Genomic DNA, 18,019 nt, shown 5'->3' with positions numbered 1-18,019 from the left:
ATTATTATTATTATTATTATGAAATGTTTTTCTGACATGTTGGTGTTTTATCTTTCATTCGATGTATAAGTTGCACAGTAAATACAGCTGGATAAAACACAAACTGTGTCTGTCTTCGTTCCGGCTGCAAAGCAACAGAATTATTATAAAGGCGGCTGATTCTTTTCTGTACTCACTGTAGTATGTGTACAGCTTGTGTTTTTTAATTTGAATTTTTTTTTAGGCTCTTTAGAAGTCTTTACAAAATGTGTGTTATATGAGCTGTAAAGACAGGATTTAATCTTACTAAATAACTGATATCGGTCTTTCTATTGGGATCTCCTGATGTTGAAGTTTACATGTCCTAACCAGACACGACAGAGCAATAGCAGCTGCAGCGCTAGACATCTTGTCTCTAGTTTTGGAGAAGAATCGCTGGGCTCCTGGTTAGGACACCGTGTTATTTTTAGAGCAGCAGCTTTGTTTGAGAAGTGTTTCTCAGCAGAAGAGCAGATTATCTGCTGGAGGTCTGGTTGTTGGACGGGCTTGAGTACCTCTCTGTTTTAATCTCTCAGTGTGAATGTAAGTGATAATAGATTATGACCACAGTGACCGTGGCTCAAGCCCTGACAGATCTCTTCAGTCCAATCTAAAGTGATGAATCGAGCGCTTTCCTGCTGTAGGAAGTCGAGAACATTAAACTTTATTAGTGACGTTCCAGCTGCTGCCTCGACAGATCATTTTATGGTCGGATCTCGGACCAGCCATCATTGGCTTCTCTGACTCTGAGACGAAGCTGATCCTCTGGAAAATTTCATCAGCGGAATGTTGAACTGATCCGTTTGGTATTAAAGCTCTGTGCTGCTTCCTTTTGAAGGAAATTGTCAATTGATTCTGCTTTCAGAGGAGGAGCATTGAGTGCGACGTCCAGAGAGACTGAATGGATTAGCATCTTTTCTGACCTCTGTGTCCCAAAAGCCTGTCTGCTGTGAATGCATCTCTCCCTCTGTGTGTGTGGATATAAATCGGCCAGGTTCTCAGTATCCATGCACTGGTAATGCATTTACAATGCAGATATTTCAGATCCTCACAGGATTTCTGAGAGCAGGCCGCTCACTAGCTGGAGATAAACACCTAGAGGAAAAGCATCTTTCTCCTTTGACCGTCATTCAGAAAGGCATCATTTTCCCCCAATCAGTATATCATTATCATGATACATGGTACATATTTCAGACCCCTTTTGATGAATGGAAATGGATTAAGGTCTCGTCGTCTCATATCATATAGCGAACTCTTTTATTTCATAAGTAAGTAGTGCTGTGGATGCGTTCCCTTTAAAATCAGCCGTGTGAAAAAGATGGTGTAACTTAACAAACAGAAATGATCTATTATTAGAGCAAAAGCGAGGCCACTGAGATTATTTTCACCACTTAGCAACAGCTCTGTGCATCTCCCCCTGCTAACATGATAATGGAGCACATATTCTCGAGTCTATTCATAGATGAACACTCTTCAGCGTTTTGCTCTGCCTACACCTTTGCACCATCCTGTAGGTGGAAGCACAAGCTGAATGTAAGCTGTCTCTGCTCTTGATCCTGTGCTCATCTGGGTCATCACATGCCTTATATCACATTAACATCCTTTTTTCTCTACTTTCACTTTAAAAAAAAAAAAAAAAAAAAAGGAAAAAAAAAAAAAATTCTGCTTTGATTCTAACTCTCTGTCTGAACACTCGTTTTAGTGCTGCCACTCTTGTAAAGTTCCCATGTAATGCTAATTTTCATCATTTTATTTTTGTGTCTACTAGAATACAGGATTTTAAGTTCAAAAGGTGCCCTCTGCCTGAAATACTCTGTTTTAACTCCTGTCTCGCTGAAGCTCCGCCTTTCCAGACTCCCAGTCTGCTCTCATTGGTCAGCTGGCCCAGTCTGTTGTGATTGGTCAACAGCTTAATGCTTGTGTTGACGATGTAACGATTCCCAAAGGATCACCTTGTCTCCTCATTGGTCAGGAGTAGCTCAAGTGTGATCTCTACATCAGAAATAGTTCTGGACACCTGTCTACTGTATTCAGTGTCGATGGCATCATTGATTATAATGACATTCACTCTGCTTGCATCTGCTGGAGACCACAAATAACACAACATCTGATGATCTTACTCTTAGGGTGCTTTCACATCTGCCTCATTTAGTTCGGTTGAATCATACCAGAGTCTGTTTCCCCAGTTGGTGCGGTTCGATTGGGCTGGTGAGAAAGCAGCAATTGCACTCGGGTGCGCACCAAAAGCAGACCAAACAAGCGTACCGAGACCTGCTTGAAGAGGTGGTCTCGGTACGCTTTCAAATGAACTCTGGAGCGGTTCGTTTGTGGTGAGAATGTGATCAGACCTCGAACAGAACCAACTGCAAAAAGTACTGATCATTTTTGGACTAAACCAGCTGCCGTAGTCAGCTGCGCTGTGCATTATGGGATGAGGAAGTGTTTGTTGACAGATTGCACTTAGCATGGCAGCTCGTGGACAAACTTGGAGTAGTGAGGAGGTGTGGAGCCTCATAGAAATTTGGTCAAATGATCATGAGCATGTCAGAGTTAAGAAGAATTAATGCACGCCTCCGCTTGAAGTTACGAGCGATGTCCTCTCGCCGTTTTCACTGCATTAGAACGTTGTTTTCAAGCCGCATCCACACTTCATTATAGAAATGTATTTTTTGCATATTGTGGTGTATACAAACAATAGATTATGGCCAGGGACAAAACCAGCCGGCGCAGTCGTCTCTCCATAGTTTTGTTGTCTCCGTGTTGTTTGCTGGCTTTTCCTCTTATGTTGGAATTTTCCCACATGTAAATTCTGACCAATCGAAAAGCAGTTTAGGAAATACGTCATGGCCAATGAGTGATGTGGATGTTGTCATATGACTGCATCTTGGTTCGTTTCAACTGGTACGGACCAAAGCAATCAGTGCGGTGTGAAAAGGAACCAAAAAAACTGAAATATGCTACAAAGTATATTTGTTTGCCCTTGGTTCGGACCAAATGAATTGAACTAGAGATGTGAAAGCACCCTAAATGAGAACTACTTTAAAAGTTTCAGTGAGTCCCTGAGTCTTTTGCTTCACGGCAATGTTCACTGCCGCTGATCAGGAAAAGCAGACTGTGCATCTACCACAGCGTGACATTACAATGTGGAGGAAGAAGAAACTGTTTTTGGCTCATGAGGAGGAATGTTTGACGTCTGAAACCTCCGGCTGTTCACAGAGAATGCATTTTTGCATTGCATTGCTTTGCATTTACATTGTTTTTCTATGTAAATGTGTTTGACCATTGTGTTTTAGCTGTAAAAATATGTTTTGTGTGAATGGCCCTTTACTGTATGTTTTTATAGTGCAGTGATCGCCAGTGTCTGGAATAATGCCGTTTAAAAGAACACTGTTAGGTAACGACGTTATTTTTTCAGTAACGGGGTAATCTAACTAATTACTTTTCCCGTCGTTATAACGCCGTTAACATTACTGGACGTTAAATGTGGTGCGTTACTATGCATTGATTTATGATTTAAACTATGTAATCCGAACGCACCCCTGGCTCACACAGCGAGTGAGGAGGTGGGTTAATAACGAGATAAGCAATTATTATTGGCTAAGGCAGAGTCATGTGTTTCATGGTAGCCAATCAGAGCCAGTGTTTTTACGCCAGTGGCGCCAAACACACACACACATGCGCGCACCCACGCACGCAACAGCTACAGGAAGATTCGCAGCAGCAGCAGCAGAGATGGCGAGTCAGGAGCAATCCGATGAAAAGTTGGCATTTTCAAGGTGGAGATATAAGCACTACTTTAAATTCCTTGTGGTCAAAGGCAAGAACGTACATGTAATGTGATACACACGCATCTACAAAGCTAGTGGCTTTAGTAGTTATGTACGAACACCTGTCTGTTCTACTCATTTTAACTGACTTGTGAAGACTGAAAAAAAAAAAACATAGCAACTTTTTTTTTTCTTTTTTTTTTTACAGTAACGCAAATAGTTACTTCCCCTGGTAACGAGTTACTTTTATTATAGAGTAATTCAGTTACTAATTCAGTTACTTTTTGGAACAAGTAGTGAGTAACTATAACTAATTACTTTTTCTTAAAGTAACGTTCCCAACAGTGGTGATCGCTCATATATGTCACAGCCCTTCTAAGAGGCGTTCACACTGCCAGTGATTTGGTAAGACTAAGTTACCTGAAGTCATTCATTTTCAATGAGAGATATAATATTAAGACATCATGAGTAACACTGACTGATATTGAATTTCTGGCCTTATAACAGTAATTTGAGCCAAGCCTGACAATATCCCAAAAATTGTGAGTTTCAGGTAGTTTCTTGAAGTTAAAAGTACATAGTTCTCTTTACACTGGAAATGCATTCGTGAAATACAATAATGAGACGGTGACAATACTGGCCAGCTGAAGCTGTGTTTCTGTGGATGTACACATACATTGGGGGGGATCCTAGAAAACAGGCTCAACGTACATCACATAAAACCATGATTAACCATGCCATGCTTCTTTTTTCTTCTGTTCTTAGTGCACATCGACATCTACTGCAATCATCTCTTGAACTTTAATCATTTCTTAGAGAATTGTGAACGAGAATGATCTTACATACCATGAAAGTTACCTCTGTTTTAGAATCTGAAATTGAGGTTATCACTTAATTTATCCATATACTTACCTGGGAATAAGGAATGACCCGGTTTAGAAATGCATCTTTAGACATTTCTGCATGAACTGAGAGTTATCGCTGCTGATTTCTAGTTTTTTTATTCAACAAATTGTTCTTGTTCACTTTTATACAGTGAATCCCTAAGTCAGCGTCTTTGGAGTCCCAAGAGCTCTATTCTAAAGCAATTGAGCAAGAACAAGTCTGTGAAAAAGACTGATAATAATAAGGTCTGAGGTTAAGAACACACTACAAGTTACTTCAGATATAAATACTTTTTCTCTATTTAAGATTGTTAAATTAGTCAAGGAGACATTCTCCTGCTGCTCATGTCTTCCATCAGGTAGCATACATATTGTCGGCAGGTCTGTGTTTGTTGCACTAATTGGTGGCAGACTGTCAGAGTCATGAATATTAATCACCTTGTCTTTGTTCACTCAAAGTGATTTGCTGAAATCAAAAGGGCTGATGGGATTAACTGTTTAGTCCCGGCCGCTGCGAGAGCAACCAGCTGACAGGTGCTTCTGCTTGGACTCAAAGCCTTAGCTTTATGAGAGTCACATTATAAAACTCCTGCTTGGCTGCAAAGCACCAGTTTAGATAACAACATTATTACACGGCTCTGGGGAATACTTGATTCTGATTGGTCACTCGCTGGCTGTCCGTTATCCCTGGATAACAACTGGTAAAAGCTGATAACACTGGACATTTAAGGGAAACAGTGCAGTGAAACCACATATTACACAACATTTCACCTCTTAATAATTAAGACAATAAAAGAATTAAGGTCAAAATATTGTAAAACCTTGTTATCAGCTTTTACAGGTTGTTATCGAGGGATAACAGAGCTCAGAATGTCACGAATCAAGGATTCTTTGCACCTGAATTAAGCGTCGTCAAAGATTATCATTGTGCAAACACTGATCACACTACAAACAATACAAAACTATAATGCTGTAAGTTTAATCTGACCATTCATCAGGTTAGAGTTAACCAACGCAGTCTGAGCCGGAAAGAGACTTGATGAGTTCATCTCATGAGTGTTCGGGATTTTCGAGTCGTTCCTTCATCACGTGAACGATAAGCTTTGACCATAAACTGGATAAAAGGAGTTTCCCTGGCAACAAATCTGTGTGTATATTCTTTTTCTATTATTCTTTTTTTGTCTTTATGATTTTAAGTGCACTGTCTTAATGTTTTAATGTTTGTATTGTTTAATAATAATAATAAAAAGACTGGAAGCCTTTAACCTATCGTTCATTCTTTTGTCAGGTGACGTGACAGCATTGGATAGAGAAATGAATTTACAAGCTTCCTTACAAACAGGTGCACAGTCATTATTATTATCATCATCATTATCTTCATTATTATAATTACTGAATTTCTGGTCTCAAATTGTAGCTTTTTACTTACACTAAATGTGTGAATTTCTGTCATGATGGTTATTTACCATACACTGAATCTTGTGACAAATGTAAATTTTAATTTTATTCAGTGCAGTTCACTACAGTACAGCAGCAGGGCAGTTGAACATCTGTTGACCAATTTATTTGGGTTCAGAATTCTGGATTTTGATTTTTTAATGTTTTTTTGTGAGCAACATTGTGGAAGTTGAGACAAAAGCATAAGCTGCTGTGAATAAAGTGGTGTTTGGATGAATTTGCATAGATCCTGGAGAGACAGAGAGAGATCAGTGCCTATAATGGAGAAATGAAAGTGTGATGCTGCAGTTGTTAGATGGAAAAAGGTTTTATGATTCGACCCTCCGAGGACACCAGAAGATTTCACAGTGTCATGCTCCTGACTGCCGGGGTCCATTTAGAAACGTCCCCTCATTCCCCTCATGTCCCTGAGGCATCGTCGTCTTAAATTCAGGCCGACGTGAAAGCACTCCAAAGGCTAATGTGTCAAATGAGACTTTTATTGTCTGAGGCCTTATTCCCTGCTGGTGTCAGGGATCATTCCTCCAGATTCCCATCTGCAGAGACGGGTCAGGTGATAGCCTGGGGCCCTTTGTTTCCAGCGGGACCACGAGGGATGAGCATTTAAATAATTAGAAATTTTCATCCTTAAATGATGCACGGCAACACCTCAGCAGCCCTCTTTGCAGTATCCTGTCTTCTCTTGACGCCACTGCCTCAGATTCGGTTGTGCAGCACTGACTCAAGGTGTCCCAAATGCATGAGAGGAAATGTTAATTCTGAAAATGAATCAGAATCAGAATGAGCTTTATTGCCAGGTATGTTTACACATATGAGGAATTTGTTTTCGTGACAGAAGCTCCGCAGTACAACAGAATGACAGCGACAGAACATAAAACACATAATAAAAGATTAAAAAATACAAAAAAACAAAAAAAAAACAAATAAGTAGATAAGGAATGACAATATACAAATTGACAATTGTAGGCAGGTATATTACAAAATGCAGTTATGTATGTACAGGTATATTATGTGCAAAATTTAAGTGTATACTATGTATGTGTGTTAGATAAATAAGTGTATGTGTATATAAATATAAATAGTGTAGTGTGTTCCACAGTTATTATCAAATGTTCATTAGATGGATTGCCTGAGGGAAGAAACTGGTCCTGTGTCTGGTCGTTCTAGTGCTCAGTGCTCTGTAGCGTCGACCAGATGGACACAGTTCAGAGAGGGAGTGTGCAGGATGTGAGGGGTCCAGAGTGATTTTAACAGCCCTTTTTCTCACTCTGGATAAGTACAGTTCTTGAATAGAAAGGAGGGTTGTACCGATGATTCGCTCAGCAGTCCGGACTACTCTCTGTAGTCTTCTGAGGTCAGATTTAGAAGCTGAGCTGAACCAGACAGTTACTGAAGTGCAGAGGATGGATTCAATGATGGTGGAGTAGAACTGTTTCAGCAGCTCCTGTGGCAGGTTAAACTTCCTCAGCTGGCGAAGGAAGTACAACCTCTGCTGGGCCTTTTTCACAATGGAGTCAATGTGAATGTCCCACTTCAGGTCCTGAGAGATAGTGGTTCCCAGGAACCTGAATGACTCCACTGCAGTCACAGTGCTGTTCATGATGGTGAGTGGGGGGAGTGCAGGGGGGTTTCTCCTGAAGTCCACGATCATCTCCACTGTTTTGAGCGTGTTAAGCTCCAGGTTGTTGAGACTGTACCAGACAGCCAGCTCTTTAACCTCCTGTCTGTAAGCAGACTCGTCACCGTCCTGAATGAGGCCGATGAGTGTGGTGTCGTCTGCAAACTTCAGGAGCTTGACAGAGGGGTCCTTAGATGTGCAATCATTAGTGTACAGGGAGAAGAGCAGCGGGGAGAGAACACAGCCCTGGGGAGCTCCGGTGCTGATTGTACGGGTGCTGGATGTGTATTTTTCCAGCCTCACTAGCTGCTGCCTGTCTGTCAGGAAGCTGTAGATCCACTGACAGATGGAGGTGGGCACGGAGAGCTGATTTAGTTTGGGCAGGAGGAGGTTTGGGATGATCATGTTGAAGGCCGAGCTGAAGTCCACAAACAGGATCCTCACATAAGTCCCCGGTCTGTCTAGTTGTTGCAGAACATAATGCAGTCCAATGTTTACTGCATCGTCCACAAACCTGTTAACTGAAGAGGATCCAGCAAGGGCCCAGTGATGTCCTTCAGGTGGGACAGCACCAGTTTTTCAAATGACTTCATGACTACAGACGTTAGAGCCACAGGCCTGTAGTCATTTAGTCCTGTAATTTTGGGTTTCTTAGGGGTGGGGATGATGGTGGAGCGTTTGAAGCATGAAGGGACTTTGCACAGCTCCAGCGATCTGTTGAAGATCTGTGTGAAGATGGGGGCCAGCTGGTCAGCACAGGATTTCAGACAGGCTGGTGTTACACAATCTGGGCCTGGTGATTTTTTCCTTTTCTGCTTCCGGAAGACCTGGCGCACCGCATCCTCGCTGATCTGAATTGCAGGTGTGGGGGAGAGGGGGGATGCAGGAGGTGTGAATGGTGAGAGTGCTTGATTGGAGAGGTGTTCAGGATGGGTTGCAGGAGCTGTTAATGGTGTGAACGGTTGTTTGGAGAGGCATTTGGGTCTGGTTGCAGGAGTTGTGAAGGGTGTGAATGGTTGTGTGGGGAGGCGTTCAGGGCAGGTGATGGGTGTTCTTTCAAACCTGCAGTAAAACTCGTTCAGATCGTCTGCCAGTCGTTGATTCTCTACAGTGCTGGGGGGTGGTGTCTTGTAATTGGTGATCTTCTTTAGACTTTTCCACACTGATGCGGAGTCGTTGGAAGTGAACTGAGTCCTTATTTTTTCAGAATAATTCGTCTTTGCCACTTTGATCTCTTTTTCCAGTGTGTATTTAGCCTGTTTATACAAGACATTGTCCCCCTTCACGTAAGCATCTTCTTTGGCCGAACGGAGCTGTCTGAGTTTTGCAGTGAACCACGGTTTGTCATTATTGTAAATTAGTTGAGTCTTTGTAGGAATACACATATCCTCACAGAAACTGATATATGATGTTACGGTCTCTGTGAGTTCGTCCAGATCGGTGGCAGCAGCTTCAAAAACACTCCAATCAGTGATGTCAAAACAAGATTGTAAATCCTGCTCTGCTTCATTAGTCCATCTTTTTACAGTCCTTGATACAGGTTTAGCTGATTTTGTGAAGTGACATTCAGCCAAGTATGGTGACCCATACTCAGAATTTGTGCTCTGCATTTAACCCATCCGAAATGCACACACACAGAGCAGTGAACACACACACACACACTGTGAGCACACACCCGGAGCAGTGGGCAGCCATTTATGCTGCGGCGCCCGGGGAGCAGTTGGGGGTTCAATGCCTTGCTCAAGGACACCTAAGTCGTGGTATTGAAGATGGAGAGAGAACTGTACATGCACTCCCCCCACCCACAATTCCGTCCGGCCCGAGACTTGAACTCACAACCCTTCGATTGGGAGTCCAACCCTCTAACCATTAGGCCATGACTTCCCCAAAGTTTTAGTTTCTGCCTGTAGGACGGTATAAGATGAACCAGAAGGTGATCAGAACGTCCCAAAGCTGCTCGTGGAACAGAGTGAAATGCATCCTTTATTGTGGTGTAACAGTGATCCAATATATTACTGTCTCTTGTGGGACATGTAACATGCTGTCTGTATTTTGGCAGTTCACGGGAGAGATTGGCTTTATTAAAGTCCCCAAGAATGATTAAAACAGAGTCCGGGTGTTGTTGTTCTGTCTCTGTAATCTGATCAGCGAGTTTCTGTAAAGCTGAGCTCACATGCGCTTGCGGAGGGATGTAAACACTGACCAGAATGAACGAATGAAACTCCCGCGGAGAATAGAACGGCTTGCAGTTAATGAAGAGTGTTTCTAGATCAGGACAGCACGTCTTCTTTAACACAGTTACATCTGTACACCACCGTTCATTGATGTAAAAGCATGTCCTGCCGCTGCGCGATTTCCCCGTTGATTCTGCGTCGCGATCCGCTCTAAACAGCTGAAAGCCCGGCAGATGGAGCGCGCTGTCCGGTATGGTGTCATTCAGCCAGGTTTCCGTGAAACACAGAGCAGCAGAGTGTGTCAAATCCTTATTTGTCCGAGAGAGCAGAAGGAGTTCGTCCGTTTTGTTGGGTAGAGAGCGGAGATTTGCCAGATGGATGCTAGGCAACGGCGTTCGAAATCCGCGCTTCCTGAGTCTGACGAGCGCTCCCGCTCGCTTCCCCCGTCTGCACGTCCTGAAGCGCTTGATCAGCGCCGCCGCTCATCCGATAACAACATTCACTAAAACGTCTGAATAATTGAAATCCGGAAAAACATCTTGTGGTGCGTTCTGCCGAATGTTCAGCAGTTCTTCCCTGGTGAAACTGATGGCAGGAATATAACTAAAGACAGGACAAACTAACAAAAACACAAAAACATATATGCAGAGCACATTTTGTACAATTTCAGTTTAATTTCACACTAATATTTGAAAGGCGAATTCTTTGTAATATCTAGGGTCCAGCATGTTTTGAATAGTGTTAATTGTTAATAAGGGCTAAAATACAACAGGTGGAAATATAGCACTGACTGCAGTATCCATCCACACTGTGCGGATTTCGGTTACTAACATAAACTAACAATGAAAATATGTTGTAGTTCATGATTTTGAATGAATTAATGAGTGTTAACAGATGTTACTGTCTCTTTTGGCTACTCATTCCATCTTACTAGTTTCATTAAATGTTATTCAACAAATTAGATTAATACTTTTCTCTCTGTAAAAGCATTTATTAAGTCTGAATGAGATGCATTGATCTGTCGAAGGGACCACAAATGTATCTGGGTTAGAGATGTTGACATCGCTGGTGATGAAACACAGCTGCTGTCGTGCACTGATGCTCTCCGCTGCTTCGACAGGACAGGACTGAGATGTAATGTGATGTAATATAGTGACGGATCAGGGAGGATCTCAAATTAAATGTCAGGTGAAAATACACCCAAAATGCTTTTTGAACAGATCGCTGAATCCACATTCAGAGGTTGCCTGTGACAGACTGCAGCCACTTTTAAATGCAATAGGGTTTTGAATGATCCATCAGTGTGTTTACAATACAGAAGTAATGTACATGTAAGTGGAAGGATTTTAGGCAAATCCAGAAATGCTGTCTTGATTACTGTAGTGTTACGTGAGAAGTGATCACTAATGTTTCATTGAATTGTTCAAAAATGCCGTAACACCCAAGAACAAAACAGAGCTCTGTCTTGAAATGATCTGCTTTCTTTTGAACCAGACAGTCAAAACTGTATGAAAATGGTTAATATAATTAGCTTTTTGTTTAATGAACAGTTGTTAATATCACAGGTCGTGCAGTGTACTTGTGTCAGCATTGGCTCTGTGACAAGTGGTGTAAGAGAATGGGAAGGGCTTGTGCACTCTCGAACAATGATTAACAATCAGTTTTTGAACACACTCTTAAATGAGAATTGATGCCACCAGCCAAATTTGAACAAAAACTAAAATATAAAACAAAAAAGCAAAAAGGGTACTTATCTAGACAGTTGACAAAAGGGCAGGTGTTTGAGCGACACATGAGGTCTATCTTATATGAAATTAGAAAATATTCTTTCACCGTGGACCATCATCCCTCCAGCTTTGCCTTGGTCTGGTATCACCCTGGTTTAACCACAGGATTACAGGCTACTGGCTACACCTCTGCCCTCCATCCCTTCGGCTACGCCATTGTTCTTGCTTGGGCCGGCTCTGCTGTGTTCTTCTGGATCCCCATCTCTGCCTCAGTCCCATGAACTCTGCCTTGGCTCTCCAGTCCAGCACTGTCACCCTGGATCTCCATCTCCTCGGCTCTGCTTGGGTCTCCTCCTCCATCTGCTCCATCTCAGTCTGTCGTGCACCTGGAGCCGTGATCTCCACATTGTTTCCTCTCTCCCTCGACTCTGCCATAAGCTTCTGTCCTGGCTGTGGGTTATATTCTGTTTGCTTAAGTTTTTCACTGTTCAAGTTCAAGTTCAGATTATTTCTAGAGCCTTCCTATCTTAATCCCCTCGCCGAAGTGTAGGAGTGGAGTAATCAGACAAATAAGTAGGAGCTATATTGTTTAGTGATTTGTAGACAAGTAGATTTTAAACTCAGTTTGATAATGAATTGGCAGGGAATGCAATTTTCAGTCGGGGAATAAAATGATCAAACTTTTTACATCCCTTCAGGAGTCTAGCTGCTGCATTTTGGACGACTTGTAAGCAAGAGATTTGGGCCTTTGATATGCCAAAATAATAGGAGTTGCAATAATCCAGCCAGACATAATAAAGACATGGGTAGTAGCTCCTAAAGAACTTTCAGAGAGAAATAACTTTGTGTTCTTCTCCTGTTTGCCTGCCTGTGTTTTCTAGTTAATTTAATCGCTTTTTAATTAGTCACCCACACCTGTTCTACTTTTCCTTTATTGCATTCTAGTAATCTCCTATGTATTGGATTTATTATTAAAGACTGCTGTCTTCTCCTGTGTCATGCACTTTATCCTACACAAAACCATTACATTTATCACCATCGTCTTTTATTTTATATTGGTCTTGCTGAATTCCAAATACTTATCAGAAAATTAACGAAGGACCTTGACCATCTTCAGCATTTACAAGTGTACAAGTACATGTTAGGCAACCCTTGTTTAAGATTTGTTTACAAAGGTTTACACATGTTCCCAAGTTCAGTGTGAATTAACAATTTATTGGTGTTTGTACAATAAATTTACCCTGCAATGTGATATAACCAATACAGATATTTCAACCATTATTCACAAATATTTCTGTAGCAATTAATTGTGAACCGTGATTGTGTATTTACTTTGCTTTTTATTGCTAAGTATGACCACAATTAGGACCAGCCTATTAACTGAAGTATCAAGGTGTTTAGACTGTAATTGGGGAAAGTGTCTCTGTCTATCTCTTTCATGCTCTGAAGGTGATGAGGTGCTTGTGCAAGTGTCTCACCTCTGGCTGAGCATGTTAATGAGCTTGCAGAATACATGTGTAATATGTCTTGAGTGCAGGAAAAACCTGTAATGTCAGTTAGCTTTACACTGGTCCTCTGAAACCCATTGTCCATAGACCATTGATTTCATAGTGTTAACAGAGATGTTCATGCCCCTTACAGCCACACAGAGTGTGTGAAACACTTCATGAACTGCATGAAAAAAGTTCATTAATTGACTTTGATTGCAGGCCAGGACTTAAGCCCCTAATGTTTTTATAAAAGCCTTAGTTTTTCTTACCATCTTGTGTTTTACAACATTTTCATGCCAGGTCATGTTTGCCACAAATAAAATAAAATATCAGAAAGTCTGACTGTTTGTAACGTTAAACTATTCTGCAAGTGGAAGCTCATTTAAATTATGAAATGTGATACAATCTGAAATTAAAGAGTCAAGATGTTTTTCTAATATACACTTACCGACAGTATGACCTTGGAAGGCCTTGGCTTTGAATCCACCATGATTTATTCTGCTCCGTGGGTGTGTTGGGTCACAGCCCTGTGATAGAATCATGGTGTCTTTGCTTCCTTGAAGACTGTGGAGGAAATAATCTTCTTTTTTTAGTTGTAACAACAAACATACCTTGTAGTTGACATTGCCTTTTAAGGATGAACTCCAGTTTCTCCACACATTCTGCATCTGTCATGGCCTCCACGAGCAGCCTCATGTTGCAGCACTAAAAGCAGAGCCTATGTTTGATAGCATCACATGCAACTCAGCAGAAAGCACTCTTCTGTGACGATGAACTATGTAGGTTTTATGAAGGAGCATACAATACTGAAGTGAAGTACCCACACATTGTTTGAACAAAGACATCTGCATGTTCCACACCCAGTGACAAAAAACCCAAACCTTTCAGTTAATCAAGATGATTTATAGCTGCACTTTGGCTTTGGGGATCTGTGTAGAATAATTATTATTTGGATGTAAATGCTACACTCCTCATATGAATTAGATTTCATTATAATAATGTTTTTAATGATTTTCAGTAGCTAACTCCTTACAACCATTTTATAATATATGGCCATGGAAAATTCATAAATATCAGGTTATTCAGAAGTGCTATCAGTTGGAAGTGCATCATTATCCTGCTGTTGAAGCCGCAGAGCTGCGCTCTGTACATGCCCTCAACACAAGAAGTGTGAAACACAGCTCTCAGCTTATCTGTTGCTTGATAGTGCAAGAGTTCTGCACACTTGTAACACACATTTTGAATACGTACTTGATATACATGAGAGTGGTTACAAACTGTACATCTGTATTAACTGAGTGACAATAGAAAGATATGTCACATACACAGGTTGTCTGTTGCTTCATTAAAACACTGATTGAAATGACGAAGAATTTCAGTACTGATTATTCTTTATGTATTCTTGTCCTTCAGGTCCCTTTGTGTGAATCTACCATGGACCCTGTGCTCTGTCTGATCCTGGTCCTGGGAATGGCTGTAATGATGGCCCATGCGTGCCCCAAGTACTGTGTGTGCCAGAACCTCTCGGAGTCGCTGGGGACCCTGTGCCCGGCCAAAGGCCTGCTCTCCGTGCCACCTGATATAGATCGCAGCACTGTGGAGCTCCGGTTGGGGGGAAACTACATCCTTCGAATCACAAAACAGGACTTTGCCAACATGACAGACTTGGTGGACCTTACACTCTCCCGCAACACGATAAGCTACATACAGCCCTTTTCCTTCGGGGACCTGGAGACACTCCGTTCTCTCCATATGGATAACAACCGTTTAGTGGAATTGGGCCCCAATGACCTGCGAGGGCTGGTCAATCTGCAGCATCTCATCCTCAATAACAACCAACTGGGTCGCATCTCTAAGAAGGCGTTTGAAGACCTGGCTGCATCGCTTGAGGATTTGGACTTGTCCTACAACAACCTTCAGGCTCTGCCCTGGCATTCAGTCCGGCAGATGATCAACCTGCACCAGCTGAGTCTGGACCACAATTTGCTAGACTACATCCCTGAGGGGACCTTTGTGGATCTGGAGAGGCTGGCCCGCTTGGACCTGACCTCCAATCGGCTCCTGAAGCTTCCGCCGGATCCTATCTTTGCCAGGGCGCAGGATTCTGAGGCGATGACCACACCATTCGCCCCTCAGCTCTCACTCAGCATAGGTGGAAACCCGCTTCACTGCAACTGCGAATTGCTTTGGTTCCGGCGTCTGGAGCGGGACGATGATCTGGAGACTTGTGCCTCACCTCCTGGCCTGAAGGGCCGCTACTTCTGGAACATTCGGGAGGACGAGTTTCTGTGTGAGCAGCCTCTGATTACTCAACACACCCACCGCATGCTGGTTCTGGAGGGGCAGACCGCCAGTCTACGGTGCGAAGCCATCGGAGATCCCACCCCAACCATACACTGGGTGACCCCTGATGATCAACTGCTTGGGAACTCCTCTCGCACTGTGGTGTACCGCAACGGGACGCTGGAGATCCTGATCACCACTTCCAAGGACTACGGGACCTTCACTTGCATTGCAGCCAACCTGGCTGGTGAATCAACTGCTTCAGTGGAGCTGTCAATTATTCAGCTACCCCACATAAGCAATGGCACAAGCCAGGCATCGCATCCCAAGTCCCGACTGTCAGACATTACCGGCAGCTCCAGGACCAGTAAAGGTGCCCCCAAGAACCAGCCAGAGAAAGCAGTGTCTGTGTCTGAGGTGACCGCTGTGTCTGCCCTGGTCAGTTGGTCCATCAGCAAGACTGCTCCCAAAGTGAAAATGTACCAACTACAGTACAACTGCTCAGATGATGAAGTCCTCATCTACAGGTACCAAGCAGAGTGGATTATTTCACATCTTCAGGCAGAGTGACAGAATTACTAATTCCAGAGAAAGATGTGCCACAATTAAGCAAACTGTGGGAATCCAAGAGTTTTTTGGTTTGATCAACTTTAGAATTGGGTGTGTTTTTTGTCTGGGGGGGGGGGTGGATCTTTCAGACTGATAGTTGTATCAAGTGCTTTGTTATTTAAACCATAAGCAGGTGCCCTGAAAGTTTTAGATGATTCTGAGACTCCATGGGTAGATAGTATGTCAATCCTCTGCTCGTTGATGAGGTTGTAGTTTACTATAGCAGCTGCAGTGTAGTGTTAGAAAGGGAAAACAGACTGAAGGAAAATGTCAGTTAAGTCATTCACCCATTAATATTTGAAGAAACTGCTCATTGGCAGTAATTTGTTGTGGCATCTTTATCAGAGTTGTGCCAGTGTGAGAGATAAATTATTGATTGCTTTCTTCATAATGGTTCAGTGAGCTGCTCTGGGAAATGTTTTGAACAGCATAATGAGTAAATAAGCTCTTACTGTGGCAGAGAATACACTGTCATAACCAGCCGAACATGATAAGATTTCTAGGACAAGCAATATTTCTAACATCGCTCCAAGTAAAAATGCAGTGCGTCACAACAAAATCACAGCCAGGCAGAACAGTGAGGCTAAGATCTCTGTTTGCAAGCTCTCTCACCCTCTTAAGAGCATGAAACTAAGAGCACACACCTTGTGTTTCGATGATTTCTGTGATGCTTCTCCAGATGGCATCTTTTATAAGGCTTTCTTTGTGGAAGGATTTGTCAGCATTGGACTTTAGAATACATGAAGCATGGGATTTTGGTCCAGTAAGTTTTTGGTGTGGGCCAGGCTACTGGTGTGACGCTTTCTGTAAAAAAGAGATCGCTTGTATGACTTGTGCCTGCTTCAGGCTCATTTTCAGTGAGCTCTCTTCAACAAACATCTGCTCAACAATATTCAATACTTCATATTCAAAGCACAAGCCTTTACCTATAATCGCATTTGCTAATTCCTTGCATGTAAATATGTGACAGATAAACATCTGTTTCATCATGTTTAGCTGTGTCATTACAGCACTGGCATCAATACATACAACTGCATAAATATCCATTGTTAAGTCATATGGATAGTCCTGTATTTGGTTCCTGCGTCTGAATGCAGGCTATATGCATACATAATATTATAAGTCAATTATGTTTACACCGGCCCTAATAAATGTATAATAAAAGTGTTTGTTCACATTTGGCACCTGGTGATTCGAAGCATTACCAAGCAACATTAAGAAACTTCCTTAAAATACACTTTAAAACTCAGTATCTAGCTTATTTCATTGCTAGAATTGTTTCTATCAATTCACTTACCTCTGCAAAATTTGACACAGTTAGAGCTTAACTGAACACTATATGCCTTTAAAAAAAGGTATATGTCCAAGTACAGTTCTTCCTCTGTTGATTTGACTCTTTTCTCCAATGTAATGTTATTGTTCTAGTCAATTAACACAGCTATCCAAACACAAACTATCAACAAATCAAACAGTTCAACTTTACTGCAAAATGAAGCACTGTAAACATATTTATTGATTCATTTTTTTTTTTTTTTATCAAATGTAAAACATTTTTCAAAACCTGCACAAATAAAATTAATACCATATATACAGTTCAGTTACAGTTTTTCACACAAGCAAAAAGCATTTTTAAGGAAAGGGATAAGTTAAAAGGAATCAAATATTACTAATAATTTATTAATGTAATAACATATAAATATCTTAATGTCTTACTTGTTTAGATTTTTAAAATGCATTAGTTTCTTGTTGATCCACTGGTTGACATTTCAATTTAAGTATTTTTTCAATGATCTGCACAAAAACAGCAGAAATGCTTATTGAACATGCAAATTCATCCTCTGCCAGCAGGTGGCACTTTTGGAGTGGCAGAATATAGCAGTTATATAGCCTCTGACTCTGAATATTTAAAGAAATATTTAATTGTTCCATTAATCTATAATGCAATGCTTGTCTTACGTTCTCCAAATTGAAGACCTACCTGAATCATAAAT

At 41.7% G+C, this 18,019-nt stretch overlaps 1 protein-coding gene across 1 annotated transcript in view; it reads left to right on the top strand.

Annotated features, from left to right (window-relative positions):
- LOC127939059 (leucine-rich repeat and fibronectin type-III domain-containing protein 2-like) overlaps positions 1-18,019 on the top strand; it is a 34,220-nt gene that overhangs the window by 9,701 nt on the left and 6,500 nt on the right. The window contains exon 2 of the mRNA XM_052536058.1: positions 14,550-15,946. Coding sequence (XP_052392018.1) covers positions 14,571-15,946 — 1,376 coding nt within the window. The 5' untranslated portion in view covers positions 14,550-14,570. The remainder of the gene's footprint in view (positions 1-14,549; positions 15,947-18,019) is intronic.

The sequence above is a fragment of the Carassius gibelio genome, chromosome A20 (genome assembly GCF_023724105.1).
Source record: "Carassius gibelio isolate Cgi1373 ecotype wild population from Czech Republic chromosome A20, carGib1.2-hapl.c, whole genome shotgun sequence".
Classification (NCBI taxonomy): domain Eukaryota; kingdom Metazoa; phylum Chordata; class Actinopteri; order Cypriniformes; family Cyprinidae; genus Carassius; species Carassius gibelio.
Note: the sequence above shows the minus strand (reverse complement) of the source record. Positions and strands in the feature narration are given on the sequence as shown.